The sequence below is a fragment of the Acanthopagrus latus genome, chromosome 2 (assembly GCF_904848185.1).
Source record: "Acanthopagrus latus isolate v.2019 chromosome 2, fAcaLat1.1, whole genome shotgun sequence".
Lineage (NCBI taxonomy): Eukaryota > Metazoa > Chordata > Actinopteri > Spariformes > Sparidae > Acanthopagrus > Acanthopagrus latus.
The window spans coordinates 28,080,099-28,096,382 of NC_051040.1; the positions used below are offsets into that span (position 1 = coordinate 28,080,099).

General features: G+C 38.9%; 1 protein-coding gene across 2 annotated transcripts in view; it reads left to right on the forward strand.

Annotated features, from left to right (window-relative positions):
• The window catches only part of sorl1 (sortilin-related receptor, L(DLR class) A repeats containing), a 94,149-nt gene that overhangs the window by 14,906 nt on the left and 62,959 nt on the right, over positions 1-16,284 (forward strand). For both annotated transcript variants that reach the window (XM_037073324.1, XM_037073334.1), the window contains exons 2-5: positions 1,659-1,775; positions 3,458-3,592; positions 6,284-6,445; positions 7,475-7,542. In XM_037073324.1, the coding sequence (XP_036929219.1) occupies positions 1,659-1,775; positions 3,458-3,592; positions 6,284-6,445; positions 7,475-7,542 (482 nt within the window). The remainder of the gene's footprint in view (positions 1-1,658; positions 1,776-3,457; positions 3,593-6,283; positions 6,446-7,474; positions 7,543-16,284) is intronic.

Consider the following 16,284-nt stretch of genomic DNA (forward strand, 5'->3'; position numbering starts at 1 on the left):
GAATTAGAACTTGGAGCAGAATAATGTTCTGCAGTCCTATTGATCAATGGTTGGAATATGTTGTGGAAGGCAAAGTAAATCTGAACATGGTAGTCTTTCCATCTGGACATCGTAAAGGCACACTAGATGTGATGTCACATGCCATGAAAAGGACCTGTTCTTGTCCACTGGAAAAATGGCTAGAGAATGTTCAAATTTTAGCAGCAAATCAGTATATTACCATTGTTTTGTTGGTTGGGGAATTAAGCAAAATTACCAGCCACATGCATATTTTACCGGCTTTTGGATTTGTAGTAGATGTTTCTAATTTGGAGTCCTGTCTACTATAATAGACTACACAGGATAAAACAATCAACCGTGATGCCCATCACTTATATTTTACGTCTGGTCTGGCTCTAATCGTATAGTCTGTACCCAGAATAAAACATCGTAGGTAGAAATTGTACAGACATGAAACTGCACGCTTTGAAGCTGCAAGAATAGATTATTTTGGACTTGTCAGGGTTTTGGAACAAACTGGAATTACATCATTAACAAATGAACACCATTGCATTTTAGCAAACTGTTGCTTATTCAACCACCCAGCGTGGTGCAACATTAGCCAGAAAACCAAAACAGATGATAAAATGGTCTTTAGTACTCTCTGTGAGTTTGTCATACGAGTGACACCTTTCACATCACAGATATTCATATTCACGTTTTTTTATGTAATAATATTTCCCAGTGCAGCCCTTGTTGCTCATTAAACTGTTGAGACTATGCACCCAGTGGGTTTTGTATTATTTTTGGAACTGCTCTGACTGGCTCTACAGTATGAGGTTGTGTCAGGTCACAGCCTTGTTTGTATGCATACTTTGAGGAGTTATCATGAAGCTTGCAAGGATGGTTCAGTTCCTTGAGTGTTGTTGTTCTTTATCTCTGTGCATTGGTTTAGTTTGACACTTGAGCAAGTAAAGAGAGTCAGTCTCTCTCTAACTTCAAAACTGAAAGAAGTGAAACGAGTTGATCACGTCTCTGCTAGAGTCTTTATCATTACAGATGGTTGTGGTTTCACTGTGAAGATAAGTCATACATGAGCTGATGCTGAGCTGATGAGATGTCTTCGTATCTTCTTGTATTGTCAGCAGATCAGCTGATTTGTTGTACCTGTTCCTCTTCCTCAGTATAAAACATATTCACAGTCATATTAAGAATGGGTAACAATTCACATCTTGTTTTTCTTCACTAATTAATATTATTAATATTATGGCATCAAATGTGTGATTTAAAAAGATTAAATACACATTTAAGAACAAAACACCAATGAGATAATGCAAATAATATTATAGTTTTAAGAAGGTTTATTACAATGATAATAATGATAATAATTCCATTTGCTAAATTGTTATTTTGTGTTTTTCTGTTGCTCTGCGGTGGCCCAATATCTCTATATCTAGGTTGGATTTTAGCTTGCATTACTCTGAAGTCTGCTTTGGCAGATTTCTGGTTTTGCTCATCTAGACCAGTGTACTAGTTTAAAGGGGTTTTATTTTATCCAAATCAGTATTACAACCCAGTATTTGGCTTTTAAACTGGTCTAAACCTCATCTGAAAAAGATATTCTGTGTGTCTGTGCCTCTTCCATGAGTTGCAACTTGAGTCCAACCTGTTTCCTGCAGGCCAACCTGAACGACTCTCACAACCAGATGGTGGTCCACTGGGCTGGAGAGAAGAGCAATGTCATCGTGGCCTTGGCCCGGGACAGTGCAGGAGCCACCGGGCCCAAAACCAGCTCTGTAAGTACACCTCAACTCCACCATGCATAAGAGAGATAGGAAGCCAAAACGACCTCTCTCACCTTTGATAGGTAGAACCTCACACATTCTTCACGTCTTCCCTTTTTGATAATCGCTAAATAGCCTCCATGATTCAGCTGTGCAGCAGAAGATGTGTTTGTGTGTGTTTGTACATAGATTTACATATTTTCAGCTATGTTTGAGCTGTAGTTACACCCCAACCTATTCAGCCATTCTCCGAGTGCCACTATGCTCATTAGGTGGGCAGGCATGCTGGCTGTTCACAGGGCAGGCTGACTCTGCTCTGCCACCCGTCCTGTCTGCTTCACCTTACAAGCCAAGAAACACTGCGGCTCGCAATCCGCTATATTAGCTCCACTGCTAGCTGTCCGTGTTTTATAAACCAACCATGAGAAAAACACAACATCAACCCAACACCTGACAGACACTGAACATACAGTTAGGAAATGAAAACCTGTCAGAGAGTGTTGTGGCTCTGGTCATCTGCTGGACAAGAGAGAGGGAGATCAGTGGAACCTGCAGACGAGTGTCTGTTCTCGGTTGTCCTCCCTTGTCACAACCCCTGGGTGCCCTGGTTGTCCCACTGTACAAACAGAGGGAAGGAGGGATTGCTACTGGCTGCTGTGTTGTTTTGTAATTATACAAAGTCATTTGTTGCTAAGGACAATTTACAGCTACTTTTTACACATGAGTAGGTCATAGCAAGACTACTTTTATTTTACTACTGAAGAAAGCAGAATGACCTCAAGTAAAAAATAAAAACAGCTTTTATACAAATAATAAATACTTTACACATAAAGGACAATCTTTTAAATTTTTTTCTTTATTTAAAAAAAGAATACTGTGATAAATATCGTACCGTGGATCATATATTGTCATACTGTGAGTTTTTGATATCGTTACATCCCTACTTGAAACTGTATGAAAACATATATCACAATATCGGTATTTTCCAGACATATAAAATATGTTTGACCAGTAGTGATCAATAAGATAAGTAATCAAACCGTATCATCTTTGAGTTGAGTAACAGCCAAACCATTAAATGGTTAGAGCATAATGCTTGTCATTAGTTCTCACTGCACTATGAACTAAAGTTTTCTGAGTTTATATTATACCTCATATCACCTAGACATCCATTAATCGGGAGCCGGATGTTCTTTCCAAGAAAAGACATTTTTAAATGTTTAATTGTGTCCTGACAAATGTAGTAGAGCCTGTTAATTAATTGCAGATTAATGGAATGATTTCATTTTGGTAAGGAGTAATATCTCGTGTCTCAGAGTACTTTTTCCCCAGACCAAATAATGGACTAAAATGTTGGGCTTATTGGGTTGGCAAACTTGTTGTTTCTTTGAATGTATTCATTATCTGTAACTGCTTATCCTTCCTATGGGGGATGGGGGGGATTTAAAAATTGTGATTATTTTCAATGAATCAAACCACAGGCCTGTATTTGTGGTCTGTTAAACAAGGGATGATTATGCCAGGTTTAATAGGTGACCAATTTCTGTAAAAATGTTTTGTAGCTATTTAAAGTTAACCATCTTAATTTTTTATTTGCTAAGCTTTTCAAGACACAGCTAATCATGTACTTAAAATAGAAGCATATTCGAAATGAAAATTGTTAATTGTTCATTCCTAATCTCTTATGTCTCCAGGTTTATGTTTCCTATGACTATGGAACCACTTTCACACTCGTCTCGGAGAAATTTCAGCTTTCAGGGGTCAAGGCCAAGGACGGCAACAAGCAGGTCATCTCCCAGTTCTACCACAGCCCTGCAGACAACAGGAGGGTGAGTCACAGGAGTCAGTACTTCTTACAGACACAGGTGCAGGATATGGTCACATGTTTTTTTGAAACAAAGTTAACAGCCCCTGAGCAATAAGGAAGTGCACTGCTCAAGGGGAGGTTATGAAAATTAGGTGAAATACACGTTTGAGGTGTATGAGATGATTACTTATCTATGGCATGTGTCTGACAGCAGGTACTTAAAATGTTTCGTTCCTTTTGGACCAAAAATAGATCCTTGTGGCACACCACACATCTTCGGAGCTGAAGATAAAACCTAGCTCAGTTCCAGTAAAGCCTACAGATTGATAAAAATGTTATGATCTTAAGTGTATGATCAATAGTCCTAATAGCTAGCATTAATTAGCTCGTGAAGATAATAAGGGAGTCCAATTCAGTTTCAAGACCCCATTGAATCTGATGATGAGGTCCAAACCAGTCAAGCCAAAATAATGCAATAAACCCTGACCTTCTTCTTAATGAATAGAGATGATCATCACTCAGAAGCTTACCTCCAGCTACTAGAAATGGATGAAGTGGTGGAATCATAATACCACGTTCAGAGGTCTATGATGTTGTTTTAACTTTGTGGCTTTGGTTTTCTTTTGAATATATGCACTCTGAGCCTCAGGTTCTGCACATTTTGAAAAGAAGCATTTGAGTTGGCACAGTTTGATTGAACTCCACTTAAATTCGTGAGACATACGAGGCTGATCAATAGAAATGGAAACATTCTCACTGAGAGTGTTGTAAAGGGTTACGGAATGCTTGAACAAACCAGTTTGTATGACACGTTGTCCAAGAAGTCTGAAGGCAAACATGTTATAGCTGTGAATGGAATGTGCACACCTCAAGAAAGACCCAAAAGCCAGCTGTCATAGAAAGCAAATGGCAAGAGAGGATAACGGGTCGAATGGCCAAGACAATTATAAGGATAAAGGTGGCCTCATCTCTTTTAAATGTATCTCATTCTGAGCCATTTGAAACAAAATTTCATTCCCATTGCACAAGTGAAATCCGAATGACAATAGAGGAAAGTCTATGTCTAAGTCTAATACTCAATTAATTTTAATGATGAAATGTTTCATTCCATTAGTGTATCATCGTGGCATAAAGGATTTCATGTTTTACCAATTGGTTGCTGTGTACCAGAAAAGCAGTAAACACAGCAGTGAACATGAACGCGGCATCCCTGCATGTAGAGGATGTACACAGGAGGATGATTCACAGGGCTGACATAGTGTCAAGGGGTCATTTGTCTGGCTCAGGTGGGTTCAGTACCAGATGGAGTGCAGTGAAGAAGGGGGGCTTTAGATAACGGGAAGGAGACAGAGATGAAGCGATAGCACTGGACAAATATAGGTTAGGCTGAGGAAAAGAGCAGGATCTCTTCTGTGTTTCTGCATGATATCACAAAGAACCAGCAGCCCCATAATCAGCTGAACAAAGCTTCACTGCAGGATGCAACAATATTACCAGCCTCTGGTCTGGTAACATTTGCAAGATTTGTTTTACTCACCAGCCAAAAAAATGCACCGTAGACCCTTTATGGTGAGTAAAATTTGAACATTCACTCGCCATGTTGCTAGTGGACAAAAAGTAAATTTTGCACCCTCCTTCACTGTGTATGCTGGCATGTATTGTACGGTATTGTATCATTAAACTTGTTTTTTGTCGAGTCAGAGGTTATGACACCTCAGCAATCCTCTTAGCTGTGTTGAAAGATGATCCAGACTACATTCTTCTGATGTCTGAAAGTGATTCCCATGCTTTGAATGAGTACGAAACTGGATGTACGCAGATGCCTGCACATGTTTTCAGATCAGTGATAGTCTAACTTCTGTAATCTAATCTAACAGATGCTTTTGATCAATCAAGAGGAAGAGAGCCAAGAAATGTGATGTGAAATGCATCCAGTTGGGCAGTTGTTGTGAGAATACAGTTGTGAGATCCCAGATTGATTTGGAAAACATGTTATTTATGCCCTTGGCACGTGGTCAAGCTTGTGTACCTATTTCAGCTTTTAGTTTAGCAACTACTGTAAATAGCGTAAAAAAATATTTTCAGTTTGAGATTTCAGGGCCTCTGAAGACTTTGATTTCAAAAGCTGAGTTGTATGAAGCCATTTTCTGTTTTTTCTGTTGGAATTTTCAGTTTTGGGGAACTGTATTGCTAGGTAGAAATCGATCAATCATCAAAAAAATACTGCATTAAAAAGTAAAAAATATCCATTGAGGTTTAGACAGCTGCACATATTTTAACGGAACGCTGATATGAAATAGATTTTTTAACTGAACACTGCCGGTGTTCAAGCATGACTGTACGTTAGTGATCTGGCACCTCCACTGCAACACTGCACTCGGATATCACTGAAGCACCTGAGAAACATTTGCTTCAATGACTTTTTTCTGCCCTGTTTACACAGAATTGAGTCGTTATTGGGAATACAGTCACACTGCACATCAAAGTGAGCTGAGAAAAGTGGGATTAGCAAAGTACGGTTACATAATCAAAATTTGTAATGGGGCTGGGGAATACATGTATTTCTGGAGCACTGAATATAGAAGAGTCAAATTAAAAAAGAAACCAAAGCCAAAATACTTTCAAATTACAATATGTTGATGTTTTAAAATGCATCAAGGTAAAGTGTTACATTTTGTTGTTGTGCTAAAGTCTGTATTTTCTTCTTCTTCAGTACCTGTTTGTAGACTCCACCCATAACTACCTGTGGAACACCTTTGACTTCTGCAAGAGTGTCCAGGGCTTCTCCCTGCCCTTCAAGCCAACGGACCTGCTGCTCCACAGCAGAAGATCCAACCTGGTGCTCGGCTACGACAGCTCCCACCCAAACAAACAGGTAAAGACCTGCAGGATGATGGTTGTGCTGGCCTTCTCTTCTTTAGTCACTTCTTGTAGACAGAGAGGCTTCGAGTTTTTCAGCGAACAAATTTCTCTGTAGAAACAAAGAAAACTGGCGAGTCATATCTTAAATTAACAGTAGTTAAAAACACTTCTATTTTGCTTTTGTTTCGAATTTAATGCTCAAGCTGGCATGACTCATGTTATCCAACATGATTTGACAGTGTTCCACAAAGCTTCTGGTGATGTCACAGAGTGCTTGGCTTTCTCCATCTTAAAGTGCCCCCATAAATGTTGAATGGGGTTGAGGTCAGGTGACTATAGAGGGACAGTCCATATCAGTCAGGACTCCTTGATCTCCTTTGGTCTTTAGTTATGTCAAAATTTGGGATGTATTTTGGCATTTTCACAACATTTTCTGATGATCAAGCAACACTAAAGTTTACTAATATAGACATCACAAGAAGGTTTTTGCAACACAACCAAATCATGCTGGGATAACATGAGTCATCAGGTTTTACATTAAGTTGTGAGTCCATTCCAGGTTGAGTGCATGCTGTCATTAAAATCATTTTTCTTAGATTTTGCTCTCAGATTGTTAAACTGGTATAATTTGTAATGAATGAAATATAACAACATTCTAAAGAAATGCAAAAATGGACCCTACTGTATGTAAAATCTTGAATTATTTCCATATGATTTTCATTTAAATGTAGTTGTACCTCTTGAGATTGTATCAATTTTTCAGCACTTGTCCATTTTAGTTCTTCGTGTACAGTATCTGGTAGCACAGAGAAAACACAAAAGGTTGCTGAGGTTTGTGCATCAAAGCTTTTTTTGGTTTCCTTGTCTTGAGTTCAAGCACAACAGTGCGATTCCGTTTCTTGAGCGTTCTCCTTGTCACATGTGTAAGAGCCAAAATGAAGGAATGAGCTTGACCTACATTTTTACAGTGCACCATCCCCCTCTCCCCCACCCCACACCGCCCCCCTCCCCCTCCTCACACCGTCTTTCTCCCCTGCTGTAGCTGTGGAAATCAGACGACTTCGGGGAAACATGGGTGTTGATCCAAGAGCATGTGAAGTCCTACTTTTGGTAAGACCACCGCTGTCTCAACTAATGACAAATATGTTATTGTGTATATAGTGTATGTGAAAAATGGTGCTGCATTCAGTGGCACAGTGTATGGACGAAATAGTATTTACCACTCTCTCAATTAGAAAGCACCACTTTAGTCAGTATCACTAAAAGATGTTTTTCTTCAACTTTGGTCATTAGAATCATTGATGACAGGAAGCTGGTTGCAAAATATTCAGAGCACAAGACACAACTGACCATCTCCACATTAACAACTAGAACGGCTGTCAGCAGAGCGCATACCTCCACCAAGGCCCAACAGTCCCAGTTTGCACTCACTCATGCATAACAGCCACCTAAATATGTCAGATTTTTTTTTCATCAAGATCGATGCATCATTCCCTGAGAAATTTACAAAAATGTGTAAAAGATTCCCCATCTAGTGATGAAAATCCATGAAGCCGTCTGTGTGTAATCCTGCTGACAAAGCAAGCAGCAAACAAATGGACATGAGTGAAAACATAACTTCCTGGGTTGAGGTAACAATTCCAATAATTCATCATCCAAAAAAATCTTACATACTTGGCTGTTTGTGCACCAATTTGTTTAAAAACTAAAAAAAAGACATGACAAATGCCTACATATCCTAAGGTATGAGTCAAAGGACAAACATTTAAACATTTACCAGCATTGGGTCTGGGAAGCAAAGAGGTGATTCTCTCATACAACCAAATGTCCCCTGGTACAAATTGTGGGACAGATTTGTTGACAGTATTAACATTGATTCACGTGCTGTCTCCTATAAGTTCAAATATATTTGACTATGTGGACCATGAAGAACCAAAATCTAGACTCTTCTAATCGAGGCCCCTTAAACAAGTTGGAATCAGTAAAATAATTCAGTTTGCGTTTCTTTTAGCCTGTAGTTGGATTCAGATGTTTTTTTATGTGAAGACAGCTATGGCTTGAAGATATTGGCAATGGTGACAGAGCATGTTTATCTTCTGGGAGGGAAAAGTGAACAGTTTCATTATTAGTCACTGAACAGGACCAGACTTGAGAGCTGAAAGTGGTTCATGTTTACTTTCGCTTTGTCAGTTTCTTTGTCTATGTGTTGGGTGTGTGTGTGTGTGAGTGTGTTAGCTTTTAGCACTGCCCCCACTACCTGTTCATTCTCATGGCTACAATTAGAGCATAAAGAAATGATCATGTCTCTGAATGATCTGAATGTTTGTGTGTCTCATTGTGGCCTGCAGCCTCAAATGTGTATTTAATGCATATATTCTATCATCTACGATACCTGTTGTAACTGTCAGAATATTGCGGTTGGGAAACATTTGTCACATATGAAGTCACCGCCATCAGTGCTTTGCTGACTGGAAGAATCTCCTCTTAATATTTAAAGCATAAACCCAAACTTTAATTTTCCAAATGAAATCGGAATTATTCGCTATTGAATTCATTAAATCCGGAGATTGATCTTCCAATATATGTTCCATTATGCCTCGTGGATGTTTCAGCATTGGAAATTAACACCAGCCAAGTGTCAAATGCAGCTAGATTTTCCGCTTGATGAATAAGTCTCTGAAGGTTATCTTCTACACTGACAGATAAATACTAGTACCTAGTCTCTACCACAGTGCTGCTTCTGTCCTCTGTGTGAAGCTCCTAACACACATGGACAGCACACAGCACAGGAACAGGGACTTCATGGTGCATTCAGATGTATTTGGATGCACCCCGTGAACTTAAAATCTAAACTGAAATTGCTTCAAAGGTTACATGAAACAAGAAAACCTATTTTTTTCTTAGTTTCCTTTGATAAAATACCAAGGCCTCCATCCGTCATTGCTCTTCATCTTTCAATACAGTATTCATGATTAGGTACTAAAATTACAATGACATCCCATTCCTTTCTGTAGGCAGATTTGAAGTGCAGAGCTTTAAAACCTTTTCATTCAACTGGTAAATTAAACATTTACATTTTTGATAATGCCCCTTTCCTTGTACACCTTACAGCTTTAGTTCTCTGTGAATGTCTTTTATAACCGATCAATGCTGGGATTGTAACAAATATCCCTGACCCGATGGATATTGCATGGAATGAAATAGGAAATCAGATAGCATTGGGACATTGTGAATCAGGTTTCCTTTTGGGAATTCAGTGATGATACTTCACTCTACTGGACTGTTGAAAACTAGGTATATATTAGGGTCATGCAATTTCTTGAAATCCACAAATTGTGCCAAAATGAGCCTCGATCATTGTTAAGTGTTAAGTTTAACAGTCAAAAAACCTTAGTTTACCTGTTTCTACAGGTTTGTGTGGGCACGGTTTCAGATTTGAATGGCAGTGAGCAAAAAACCCCCAAAAACTGTGTTCAAAATCTGATTCAAATGGTGTGAAATCTGGACTGGGGCATTGAAGCATGGGACATCGTTGTCTAAAAGTTCAAGCTAGTCAGAGCAGCATCAAGAAAAATAAAACAAACTGAAATCTCAATCACGAAATGACTAAACCTGCCGTAACTATGGCAAAAAGGAATGTGTTCAGGTAGGATTTCATCACTCAGACAAAGCTGATGGAGGAAATCCTTCAAAGTAAAATTAGTCTAATTAACCATGCAGGTGGCCATTACAGGGGACTTGATTGAAAAAACAAGTTGTGTGCTGTACAAGACATGATTCAGCCCTCCAGTCCATCTCCTGTAGACCTCGAGCAGCAGCTCAGAAGTTGAGTTGTTAAGAACTTGCTTGGCTTGGGCAGGGAGGAGACCAAAGGAGATCAAAGTTGATTGAGATTTTTTTTGGATCATAGGGGAACCCAACCCCTCCTCTATGTGCTGCCCATATTTCATTGGTGCTTAACTTTGAAAGTACATGTGAGAGCATCAATCGGTGAAGCCCCACTGTGTAGCCCTGCAGTGATACATCGAGTTCAGCTTGACATGTCACACCTCTCAGTAGTAGTAGTAGTAGTAGTGGAGACAGATGTGTGCAAGAACAACAAAGTCAGTGGAAGTTTCAGGACAGTGCAAAGCCAGCAAACTGATTTACCAAGTATTTTTGTATTAATGAGTAGCTCTTGATTCAGAGTCCAGTTATATATGTTTATTTGCCAAAATGGTGATTTCAAATATGTTTTTGGAACAGCAGCCTCTCCCAAGCTACAAGATCCAAATAAACGTAAAGTTCTGGTTCAGTACTATAAAGTTTATAAGTTTAAATTATTGATATGACTCAATTTTTAATTTAAAATCGTGATTCACAACATTAATGTTGCCTTGTAAGCTGGAGAAAAGACGGACAGTAGGCCTGGGCAATACAGCTGAAAAATCTATCACAATAGCGAAGTTTCATTGTTTGATAATGATAATTATTGATAATTTTTAATAACCTGTCCTATTTTAATCATTTTTAAAGACCAGTGACAAAGGTATAATTCTATCTCCTTATTTTGAATCGTTTGTCAAGATAAAGGCATTAATTGACGTTAACACAACAAGGAGAAACACACAGATAAAATGAGATAAATAAGTAAAAATACTGTCATACCGCCAAGCTGACATGTTCTTTGTGATCCCACGAATTGCAATATAACTGATCAGTTGGTATGGAGGAGGATTACCGACTACCTTAAGTGCCCTTACATATTCAGTCAATCCGACAGTTGGCCATTGAGTGGTAGGCTTTTAGGGTTTACAGGCTGTCAGAGGTGGCAGTCAGGTATTACCATCTTGTCTTTGTGATGTTTAAGTGCATCCTTTTAGGAGACGGTGTGAGGTGACATGAGATGAAGGTGTTTTCACTGTTTATTGGTCCATGCCCTGCCTTAGCTGCTTGATGCTACATGTTGCCATCCAGGCAGAAAGCTCATCAACAGGTACAGGGAGAGTAAAGAGAGTAAAAGCTGGTTGTACTGAAAGACTGAGGTAGATTACTGTTGTACTCTCTAATCCATCTTCTGAGAATACAGTGATGAATTAAAATCTCATAATATTATATGATTTCAATGCCTCAGGTGTTTATTGACATTATTCATGTTTGTATTTTTCAGTTATTGCATTCTAAATCTCCAAATCTGCGTTAATACATTGCCCCTGGGGTTTCGGCAGGATAAATCGTGTTGTGTAAAATGTCAAAGGTGACCTTGGAGATTCTTTGTCTTAATGGTACTGATATTTTCCTAGATAGATGCATTGATAAATTGAATTTTTTAATTTTACAAAACACGACGTGACTCACTGGGGTCAGACATTGTGTTTTAGCTTTGGGATTGATTTGTTTACAACATAAACAGACCAGCATTTATCTCTGAAGAAGAGAAAAGCTATTCCTGCTGTGAACGAAAACAGCTGATTTATGGTCTGCTTTAATCCAGTTTGACAAAGGGTTATGGGTTTGGTGTAGAAGTAGCCATTTAAAAGCTTTTTAAAGTGCACTGTTTCCGACGGCCAAACAGTGAGATCAGTGATTGCATATCCCTTTTCACTGCCAAATGCGTCGCCAGTCTGAGTGTGTTACTAAATGAAAGCAGTCAGGGTAGTGCTGCAGACCCTAAAACACAACAACAGTTGAGGGGAATTGAGGAGACAGCACTGAACAACACCATCAGGCCACTTTGATGTCTTCAAATGAATAAATGTCTCCATCCTCCTGTACCTGCATCTCCTCCTGTCTGGGTTGGTGCAAGGTGGAGGCACCTTAGGGTAGCTCGCACGGAGCTGCTGGTCCCCTTCAAAGCTGCTGCTTGGTGAAGCTAAACGAGTTTTTGCTCTGTGAGCCAGATTCTGTCACTGATAACAAGATAACAAACCACAACCCACCTCACCAAGATCGTGTTCAGTATATTAGAGAAAGGCACCTGATGTGAATACTGGTTCGGTGGGGACCAACTATAGGAACTTTTTCATTACGGTCGAGACAGATATTCATATATGTTTCTGTGTTTGGAATTAGAACTGTGTGGAAAAACAGAAAAAAGACAATCAGGTTTAAAGTTGTAAAGCTGGAGAGCGTTAAAGTGTTTGACTTTGAAAAGCCTAAGTATCAGCTGGTATTCTAACAGTGACAGCTGTTAACATTTCAGCTAAGTAAAAAAATAGCTAACAGTTGAAATGCAACAATAAAAGCAGATGAAATATCAGTTGAAGTTGAAGACAGTTCTGTTGACTGTGTTAAGTCTGGGTTGAGCTTTTTTTTTCCGCCCATACCGAAACCTTTGACTGAACTTTCCCCAATAACCAAATTCTTCCCACCTATAAAGAGTCCAGCTGATGAAGCAGAATCCATTTTCTAAACACTTACCTCCCCAGTGACTCCACATTTTTGTACACACTCTCATTTCCTCATTATTCATTGATGAAAACTAGCTCCAACATCTTTAATGAATTCAGGAAGCTAGGCCAGCTGATTTATTTATATGGTCAGACACTAATGTGATAGATGCTTAAATTTGTAACTGTGCACCACATTATTGTAAACTAATTATGACTCACTTTTCATCTGAGCAGACACAATTTATTTCTTCCTCACATTTGACATCCCATCATCTTCCTGTCAGACATTTTCTATCCAGTTAGATCAGGTGAAAATGAGGAATAGAGTAGAATAGCTGTATTTATTTTATATTAACCATACTTTTCTCTGGTCTCACCCACAAAAATATAAACACAAACGTGTCCACAGGAGTAAAGACAACAACAAGCCATTTATGATGGAGAGGGATTCCCTGCAGTCTCTCAAAATGTCTTAAAGTCCTCCTAACATGGGTGCAACCCAAAGATGATGTGGGCGGATACCTTTAGCCCCTTGGGAGCTCATCTTGGCATGCACATTTAGAAATAGCATGTGTGTTTGGGTGGTCATCATACTGTAATATTTATACTTATGCCATAGGCTAGTTAGGGAATTTCATTTATTTGGTTCTCAGGTTATAATGCTCTCACACAGCCATCATGAACTCCCCTGCATGGGCTTGGTAAGATGATTTGTCTACTATTGTAAAGAAATACTATTTTTATTATTTGTTTCAAGAGAGGAGATATCTAAGTCAGAGTCTGTGTTGGACACAGATTCGAATCAGGTTGGACGCCTGGAGAGATGGGTTGGGTTTTATGATTGCCATTTTCAAGACGTCACTTATCATCAGTCATTATTAGTGACACAAATGATAAGCATTTATATTTCATGTGAGCGCATTCATGCCTCCTTGCACCCTCCCGGAACTCCCATTGTCGACGCTGGCTTACTTTCATTTTTAAAAATTGCGTCCGTCCAGTTTTCCTTCGGGCGTCGGTATAAATTTATAGCAGGTCGCCTTGGGTATGGAATGTAATTTGTGCTACTGTCGGAAAATGGGTTGGATGCGGTTTTAAGTATGGCGGGTTTGGGCGGGTGCGGGTTTGCAAAATAAGACCCGTGCAGGACTCTTATCTAAGTGACCATTTCAATCATCTAGCTAAATATCCAACATGCTAGTTAACGTCAAGGACTGTGGTGGAAGGCGACAGTAAAATATTTCCTTTATCTAACACTGGATTTATTTATGACAACAGTTTTACAAGAAATCAGATTTTTTTGTGAATATACAGTAACAAACTAGATGTTTCTGATACTCTTCAACTCACCGTACAGTCAATCATACACAACATTTTTGTCATTTTGTAACTAATTCATGGCTGCTTCGGAGTGACACACAGACCCACCATCTGTCACCATGCGTGTGTGTGTGTGCGAGTGGAGTTTTTCACTAATACAGCCCAGAATTAGAATTACTGAAGTCATTAAAAGTAATGAAAACAAAAGAGACTGACTGAAACGTCGGTATGCGCTGGAAAGGCAGATATATTAATCAATGTATGGGAAACTGAATTTTTAAGGTGTGTCGGCTTTTATTTTGCCTTGGCTGTGTGCCACAGTCAGTTACATGTAGGGGAAACCCTGCAGTCCTGTCAGACTTCTATCTGTGGACTTTTGGCTTCATAAGATACTGTGTGATGCATTGTCATCAACTGGTATTGCTAACAATAGCTAACCTGACTAGAACTGGTTTTCCAATTTGTTATTCTGGAACGCAGTCGATCCTGGTATGAAGTCATTTCCAGCTCAGACAACCCACTGCCAGTAAATGGAGCTGTAGTTGTTGGACTTTCCCACTCTTCTCTACTTGTGCTTCTGTTATGCTGCTTTTAGAATGTCAGAGGTAACAATGGTAAATCAAGGAGACAGCAGATACAGAATACCTCATGTTACCTTAGCTGTTTTTATACTGGGCAGCAAGCTGCCAACTTGGCCGTCCTTTTTTTGTCCACAGATTTAGACAGAAGGTGGTAAATTGGGGGTAAACTGGGGGTCTGCAGACTCTGCATGCACAGCGATCCACCAATCACATTAGTTCTTATTCAGTGTGCCAAGCAGACCACGCCCCTGCACATGGAGTGAGTCGCAGTAACATCATTGAAAAATGAGCAAAAGACAAGAGAAGATCACTGAAATGGGAGTATTTCGGCTACAAGAAGGATTATATTGACCAAACACATGTTCTGTGTCGATAGTGCCTTGCATCTGCTGCCACGAGAGGTAACACAACTAATTTGTTGGACCATTTACGTTGGTACCACACAGCTCAGTACGACAAATGCAAAGCCAGATCTGACTGTTGTCCAAAACAAAAAAAAACAGATTTCAGCCATTGAATAAAAGGTTGAATAACCTGTTTATCACTCATTGTTAGTTACTTAATGTAATTATGAAGCTAGAATTTCCATTTCCATTTTAAGATGGATAGCTCAAAAGATTCAAAGTTTTGTTTACTGTCATTCAGTTCACGTTTGCACATGATAGAATGAAACATGTTCTCAGGTCCCAGCACAATAAAAGCAAGCAATGAAAGATAACAATAAGAATATCTCTAAAACACAGACAGAAGCCATACTCATAACATTGACAAAAACAGCATAATATAAAGTGCTATTCAGGTCATCTGATGAAAATTACTGTATTTTTTCATATCACAATTTATATCGCAGGGTTAAAAAAAATTGCAATGTCAGTTTTTTCCAATATCTCACAGCCCTAGTTCAGACAAATCAGCTTTCCACGAGAAACTAATAACAGTTACGATATGGTTTAGGTGTGATGACTATGGAGGTGACGAACAGGGCAAACAACAATGGCAGTGGTAAGCGTATCTGCTGTTATAGAGGAATTTTTTATGGGTTTTCATTTTTCACTCCTGCAACATAATGTGGTTCATTGACCTGATTGGTTGAAGTCAGCCCTTGATAGATGGCTGATGAATGGTTAATCCACCTGCCAAGTGTCTGCCCTTTTCCAAGGACGACTTCTCAGAGGGTTCTGTGTAACAAACTATCTATAGATCTCCCATCTAACAAGGAAACTCAAATTATGTTTGTCTACTGTCTCCAGTCTACTTTTACTATTATTATTATTATTATTATTATTATTATTATTATTATTATTATTATTATTATTATTACCGTATTATTTTATATCTGTTCACTCAAGTCATGGATTAGCTTCATGTAGAAACAGAACTCTACAACTCTTTCTACTGTAGCTGAAGAGTAATCACTTCATGGAATCCCACATTTTGTCATTGGATATTCATAGATTTCTTGATAATTTAATTGTTTATGGTATTTAGTGGTTAGCCAGTAAGATCTGTTTGAGTCTGTTAAATCTACACCACTGCAGTGGTACACTGGCCAAGAGAAACTAGAAATTATCTGAGGACAA